Consider the following 7,484-nt stretch of genomic DNA (forward strand, 5'->3'; position numbering starts at 1 on the left):
ACTGGTTTAGAGTGCTGCTTGCATTGAGGAACTAAATTAGATTTTCTATGTAAAAATAATATATGCCAACACTTATTGAGTGCTCACCGGGTACCAAGCAATTAGTTCTTTACATACACTATCTCATTTCATCTCAGTAATAGCCCTGTTCTGTAGGTTTTCTTGTTAATCCAGTTTTATGCATGAGAAAGAAAGTAAACAGATCAAAACAAACAAAAACCCCTCCTGTTTTGAAGCATGACAGTCCCTGCACACAGATGCTGTGACCATTGCAGAAGGTGACCATTATCAAAACACCTGCTTATATGCAAGCCAGGCATCCCATTTAATTCTGGGAAATGCTATTGTACTGAATATTTCTAATTTTATGTGCCTTAAATAATTTGTCACTTTAAGGTGAAATTCTTTTTCTTGTTAAAGGTTCTTTACCGTTATGGTTTTCTGAATTGTTCCTGTAGTAAGAAAGGGTGAGACTTTATAAACATTTTATAATTGACTATAAATAGGAAAGTTGTTTGTCTTTACTCTAGTATGGTTTACTTTACCCGCACTGATAAAGCATTATTTCTCAGGTGGTTGTGAGAGACCACGACCACTCCACTAGAATCGCCTCATTCTGCCTCAGACTTACTGAATCTACCTGTGGAGCCAGAGCGGGCCCCTGTGATTTAATATTTTCCCCCACATGACTCCACTAGATACTCAAGTCAGAGTTTGCACTTTAGACTACTGCTTGCCAGCATCCTGTACTATCTGAGCATTCTTTATTAGTAAAAATTCCTTTTTGAATATTCACCTTCATGACTGACAGTCTGAATATTGCTAGCTTCTCATTTTTTAGAAAAACATAAATAGGAAGAACAGTTTTAACATATTCTTTCTGAATAACCTTGAGAATTGCCTTTGGAGCATATGCAGTACTAGAGACCATTTACTTTAGACCATGTAGGTTTTTCTCTCTAGTCAAATGATTGCTTATCTCCTTTTCTTATACATTAGTTAGTAGACCAAAACTCATGTTTTACTTACCAGCCTGAAATTGTATTAAAAGCTAATGACTCTTGACCTAGCAGGTTTGCTCAGTGGTTAGAGCATCGGACTGTGTACTGAAGGGTCCTGGGTTCAATTCCCATAGAGGGCACGTACCTCAGTTGCAGTCTCAGTCCCTGGCCCTGGTTGGGGCATGTGTGGGAGGCAACCAGTCAATTTGTCTCTCTCACATCCATGTCCCTCCCTCTCCCTCCCTCCCTCCCTCCCTCCCTCCCTCCCTCTTCTTTCCTCCCTTCCACTCTCTCTGAGAAGCAATGGAAAAAGTATCCTTGGGTAAGGATTAAAAAAAAAGCTAATGACTTAGCTCCCCCCTGAGCTCTACATTTTCTAAATTCAAATTGAATCCTCTTCATTCTTTATGGGATTCTCACACTTGGATCTTTATGTCCTCTAGACCCTAATAGTGCTTACACATAAAATGGAAATGTGGGCTCCTTTTGGAATGTTAGCTTTTAGTGTTTTTCACTATATTTAACTTTCTTTTTTGCCTTCTAGAATGGGGAGAGACCATCTCTTGAAGTACAGATAATAAAAAATATGCCCCAAATGGCAAACTTCGTATACAACATGTACATGCACCTGATACAGACCACACATCACTATCATCAGGTGAGTTTTTCTCAACACTGGCTCTTAGTCTTCTTGCTGAAAAAGGAATCTTTTTTGATGCAGAATAAATCTTTTCTTAAATTTAAGTATAGTTGGTATATAATATATTATAATAGTTATATTAGTTTCAGGTGTACAATATAATGACTTGGCATTTTTATACCTTACAGTGTGATCACGCCACTAATTCTAGTCATCATCTGTCACTGTGCAGCACATCACAATATTATTGACTGTATTCCCCTTCACCTCAGAATAAATTTTTAAATATTTGATTCCTTGTAGAAAACCAACGAAACCAAAATGGGTTGCTATTATTCATATAACATCCATAGTTTTAAAACACCTTTATGTTTTAAATTTAGCATACACTAAATTCCACATATTTAAACTACACAATTTGATGTTCCAACACATGTATATACCTGTGAAACCATCATCACAGTCAAGATAGTGAACATATTTATTATTCCCAAAGGTTTCCTCTTGCCTCTTGGTAATCCATTATCATTTTTCACTGATCCCTTTCCCACCTACTCCAGGCAACGAGGCTCAGCATCTGGAGCTGCTCCAGTGTTTAAGTGGGACAGTCTCCTGCCAGCCTCCTCCCTCCCTGCCATGGCTTTTTCCTAAGGCTTGGTTCCTCCCACCCTCACAGGGCTCCTTGATCAAAGTCGGCCCTTCTCTATTTAATGTGTCAGTCAGTTCTAATCAGCTACTGTTTTTCCAGAAGTGTGACAGCAAATTCCTTTGCTAAAAAATCTAATAGCTTTCATATTCCTTTCCTCTCTAAAGATTTAATATGTATTTTTATCATTATTTATGATATCTGTGTTGGCATATTCTTAGAGTCAGTCAACAAAACCTAGGCGGTTGTCATCAGAGTTGTTTGTGTGAAATACAGTGTGGCCAGCAGTGTTATGGAGAACTCTAGAGTGAACAGTATTTATTAGGGGGATAATGTTAATATTAGAGCTTAACTTTATAAGCCAGTGTTTTTTCACTTGAGTTAGTTCATATTGATTTTTTTCTTTTTAATAGACTTTTTTACAGCTACCACCTGCTATGGTAGAGGAAGGTGAGGAAGTTCAAAGTCAGGAAACAGAATTGGAAACAGAAGAAGAGGGCATGTCTACTCAAGCTGACATACCCAGTGTAACAGATGCCAGCTTCAGCCAAGAACCATTAGCCTCTCAGACTGAGACCACCCCCAGTCACACAGGAGCTAGTTCCAGTCCAGAAGCCATCTCCGCTGTCTCCGAGATCACTGGTGCTGCGTCAGGACCTGAGGCTGTGCCCCCAGAGGCTGGCACCCACCAAGACACCACACCTGCCCCAGAGGCGACCAAATAACTGAATGCTAGCCTTTCTTAAGGAGGACATTTCATTCGTAAAGTCAAAGTAAAGCTACTTTTTGTATTTTATATTTGCTTCTGCCATTTTGAAGGTAATAATGGTCAGTCCTTGTTTTTGTTAACTGATATCAGTGTTGTTGTTTTTGGATATATATTTTTTAATTGTATGTGTATGAACAACTCCATTTCATTTGTTCAATCAGAAGGGCAAATAATCATTCCTTTGATGTTTTTCTCATTAACTGAGTGTATCTTTAATCATACCAACATTAAAAGAATTTTCTACAGAATATATGACATAATTTATGTTTTTAGTGAACTTCTATTTAAAAAACCGTTTTCCAAACACTATAAATCACAGCCTAACTGGGTCACCATATAGTTTTCTTTGCTGCTTGATTTCCTGTCAGGCTCAAAATTTAACTAGAGGATGGGTAAGTCCTTTGCATTTGTCAAAGAAATTTTAAAAAGGATTATGGTGGTGGGATTTGAATTATTTTAAATTGTTTGATCACTGGAAAGGCCAGTGAGTTGCGGTTAACTACAGAATTTTTAAAGGAACTTAAGAGATCAACTCTTACTTTAAACAATGAGGAGACTGAATCAAATAGCCTTAGGCAGGGTGGGCCTGGGAGAGCGGGCGAATCCAAGTCTGCAGTCCTAAGATAGTGTTTTGTTTCCTTTTTTCAATCAAGCACACCGGAGCGACTGTTTTATAAATTCAAGAGTTTCCTCTTTTGGATGACTGCACACACAGGTACCCGAGCCATGAGGCCAGTTCCCATTAGTGTCCCCATTGCTCTCCCTCCTGTTTTTCATATCTGAATATGCGATGATTTGGACTCTATTTTTAAAAGCAAGCCAAAAAGATGCACGCAAAGAGAATGAGCGTGAAATGAAGCAATTCAAGTATTTAGACTTTTTTCCACAAAATGCTGAGTTAAGAGAGTTGATTACCAGCAGTTGAAAATAAATAGCTGCATTGATTTGAGCAAATGGATGAGATCTAAACATTGTCAGGTCTCTAGAAGTTGGGGTGGTGATAAGAGCCGAGATGTTTTGCTAGATCCTGGAAGAAACAGGCCGGTTATGCTCCGATATAAAATGAAGTGTATTTCATGACCAGGAGACAGCATGACACCGGTCAGCAGACCGTGGGCTCACGCGGACCTGGCTCAGACTTCAACCCAATTTACTCATCAGCATTTGTATTGACCTTGGGCTGGTTTCATAACCTCTCTAAGCCCCAGTTTTCTTTATGTACAAAATGAGGGAAAGATTTGTTTGTTTATTAATGAGGTAATGTGCACAAAAATATCTGGCATCTGGGTGCTCAGAGAATATTAGTCACTGTCCTCTTTTCCCCGAAGCTTCGGGACAGCGCAGGTCTCACCAGCCAATCCTCTGACTTGGGTGCTTAGCTGTGCCCCTGTCCAGGGAGCACGGAGGCTGATGAGGGCGACGCGGCGGCAATTGACCTTTGAGGATCCAGAACCACGCCTGCCGACCGGGGGCCTCTGAAGCGCTCTGCCGTGGCATGGGGCATGGAGGCCGGCCGCGCTGGAGCTGGGATTCTGCGGAGGGAAGGACGGCTCCGCCCGGCTTCTGACCTGCTGATGACTTCCGGCGGCTCCGAATCCTGCGCTCCCCACCCCCAGACCGTCTATATTGTTGCCATTATTCAGTTTTGTACGTTGAATGTGCTTTTTCCTTTTCATCTTGAAGCCACTCGAATGGTATTTTTAGAGATGTTTCTTCAATTAAAACAAGATAAAGATTTTAAAAAACGCTGACCCTTTTGCACCAGCCAGAAGAGCAGTTACAGCCAAGCAGCGCCTTGCTTCCTGTGAAAAATGCTTGACAGTTAGTCTTTGTAATTATGAAGCAATCATGCAATAGATGTTTAAGGATAATACAACTGGAGCAGCACTGAGCCATTTTTCCTTCATCCATTGGCGCTCTTCAGTGCCCAGGAAGGGGTTTTAATTCATTGGGATCCAGAAGCTTTTGATGCCTTCGTTTTTCTTCCCAGGAACAAACCAGAGCCCAGTCCCCAGGAGCGTGGTTCCGAATGCAGCATGGCTGCTGCTGACTGGCACTTGGCAGCTTCATTCAGTCAGCTCTCTCCTTTTTGGCATATACTTATTTCAGTGGCCGCTTAAACTTCTGCGCATACACACAAATGTGGCTGACCCCATTATTTTTCAGTATGTATTAGAGGAAACACTAGTCTCAAGATACGCCCTGAAAAACATGCTCCATGGTCAAATAACTGGGAAACAATGAATTATTCCCTTTTCATCAAATCACAATGTATTGTTAGCTAATTAAAAGTTCTGAGAATTCCTGCTAGAAAAAAATCATGTTTAACTCTGTTTAACTTAGCATTTCTCAAACTTATTTGACCATAGAACTTTTGAAAGAAAATAAGACTCCATAGATACTTCTCCAGAGAGGAAATACAGATGGCCAAGAGACACATGGAAAAATGCTCAAAGTCACTAATAATCAGAGAGATGCAAATTAAAACCACAATGAGGTATCACCTCACACCTGTTAGAATAGCTACCGTCAACAAACGACAAGTGCTGGCAAGGGTGTGGAGAAAGGGAAAACCTCAAGCATTGTTGGTGGGAATGCAGACTGATGCAGTCACTATGGAAAACTGGAGTTTCCTCAAAAAATTAAAAATGGAACTGCTTTTTGACCCAGTGATCCCACTTTTAGGAATATATCCTAAGAATCCTGAAACACTAATCAGAACGAATATATGCATCCCTATGTTCATAGCAGCACTATTTACAATAGCTAAGATCTGGAAACAGCCCAAATGCCCATCAGTAGATGAGTGGATAAAAAGGCTGTGGCACATTTACACCATGGAGTACTACGCAGCTGTGAAAAAGAAGGGTCTCATACCATTTGGGACGGCATGGAGGGTCCTGGAGATTATTATGCTAAGAGAAATAAGCCAGTCAGAGAAAGACAAGTATCCCATGATCTCACTTATATGTGGAATCTAAAGAACAAAATTAACTAATGAACAAAATAGATCCAGAGACATAGAAGCATGGAACAGACTGAGGGATCTCCGAGGGAAGGCAGGGAGAGGCAGGGAGAGGGGAGTGGGTGGAGAGAGATTAATCAAAGAACTTACATGCTTATATGCATAGCCCATTGACAGAGACAGTAGTGTGGTGAAGGCCGGGGGTTTGAGGGTAGAGAAAAGGGGGTCAATGTGGGAGAAAAATGGGACGTCTGTAATACTTTCAACAAGATGAAATTTTTTTTAATTTAAATAAATAACACTCCTTAGGGAACTAGGTTCACAGAGCACAGGTTGGAAGTTAATATTTTCATAGGAGCAATTGAACCAATTGCTTCTTAGAAAATTAAGGGTGTCATAATAAGCCACCCTAAAATATGTCACTTTGGCATAAAGATTATTTTGAGTTGAAGGCAACTGAGAAGCAATAGATGCAGGAAGAACTCTGTCCTGCTTCTGTCTAAAAGCAGGGCATAAATTTCCCTTTGTATAGGTGTCTCCTCTCTTCTGGCCCCTGTCACTGGAAACAGATGATACTAAGATGAGTCTACACAAACAAACTTTAAAGTAACCCTTATTTTTTCCATCAGTTTCCCCATATATTTACTTTTCCACAACTTACCACCCCTAAAAGCCCAACTTCCCTTTCCATTTGCCTATTTACTTCACGATTTATCACCCTTTTAAAAAATGGTTCATTAGCTTCCAAGTCTGATGGCTGCTTTTGGGTTTTCACTTTTCTGTGTATCCCCTGTGGAAGCAAAGTTTAAAATATCAAACTTGCTTTTGTAAACTTGACCATTTTGGGATTTTTTTTTTCTTCTGGTTTTGAGTTCAGTTGTTTACAAGTATATATGCATTTTTCCGTATTAATCTGTCGTTTGTCGGTTTAATTCACAGACCCCAGCCACAGACCTTAAGGTAGAAAGTTTTTCCTCCCCTACAAAAAAAAGACTCTAATGCTTTCTTTTTCTGTAAGTAACCAGAGTCTGAAATAGCACAGCTGAAGAAGAAACTAGAGGTGAAGTGATCTATACAGAATCTCATATTGTAGTGTATAATTTGTTGAGTGTCATGTGGTATTAATAGCGACATCCTGAAAATGCAAATGAATAAAAGTTTGATCAATGTATCATGACATTTCTTCATGTGAGCCTCCGACAAAAAGGTCACTGAGCATTCTCTGTCTTACTTTTAATTTTAGACTTCAGCATTTCACAGTAGGCGTTTCTCATTTCTTACCATGCAGTGGAAGAGCAGTTCATATTTCCAATGTGTCTTATTTTCTCAGTTGTTTAAATGTTTGTTTCTTTTAAAAGTTGAAATGTTTGTTTCTTTAAAAAAGTCTTAAGTTTCAAGAAGGGAAAAGAATAGCCAATAGGGGTGGGCCAGAAATAAATTAAGGCAAGTATAGAAAATGAAGA

At 39.8% G+C, this 7,484-nt stretch overlaps 1 protein-coding gene across 2 annotated transcripts in view; it reads left to right on the forward strand.

Annotated features, from left to right (window-relative positions):
• Positions 1-3,316, forward strand: part of AQR (aquarius intron-binding spliceosomal factor) — an 88,721-nt gene extending 85,405 nt beyond the window's left edge. Inside the window, exons 34-35 of one of the 2 annotated variants that reach the window (XM_016220406.2) lie at positions 1,546-1,659; positions 2,701-3,316. In XM_016220406.2, coding sequence (XP_016075892.1) covers positions 1,546-1,659; positions 2,701-3,012 — 426 coding nt within the window. In that variant the 3' untranslated portion in view covers positions 3,013-3,316. The remainder of the gene's footprint in view (positions 1-1,545; positions 1,660-2,700) is intronic. The other variant, XM_016220407.2, reaches the window with a different exon arrangement.
• The last annotated feature ends 4,168 nt before the right edge of the window (positions 3,317-7,484 follow it).

This window comes from Miniopterus natalensis, chromosome 1 (assembly GCF_054644295.1).
Source record: "Miniopterus natalensis isolate mMinNat1 chromosome 1, mMinNat1.hap1, whole genome shotgun sequence".
Taxonomy (NCBI): Eukaryota; Metazoa; Chordata; class Mammalia; order Chiroptera; family Miniopteridae; genus Miniopterus; species Miniopterus natalensis.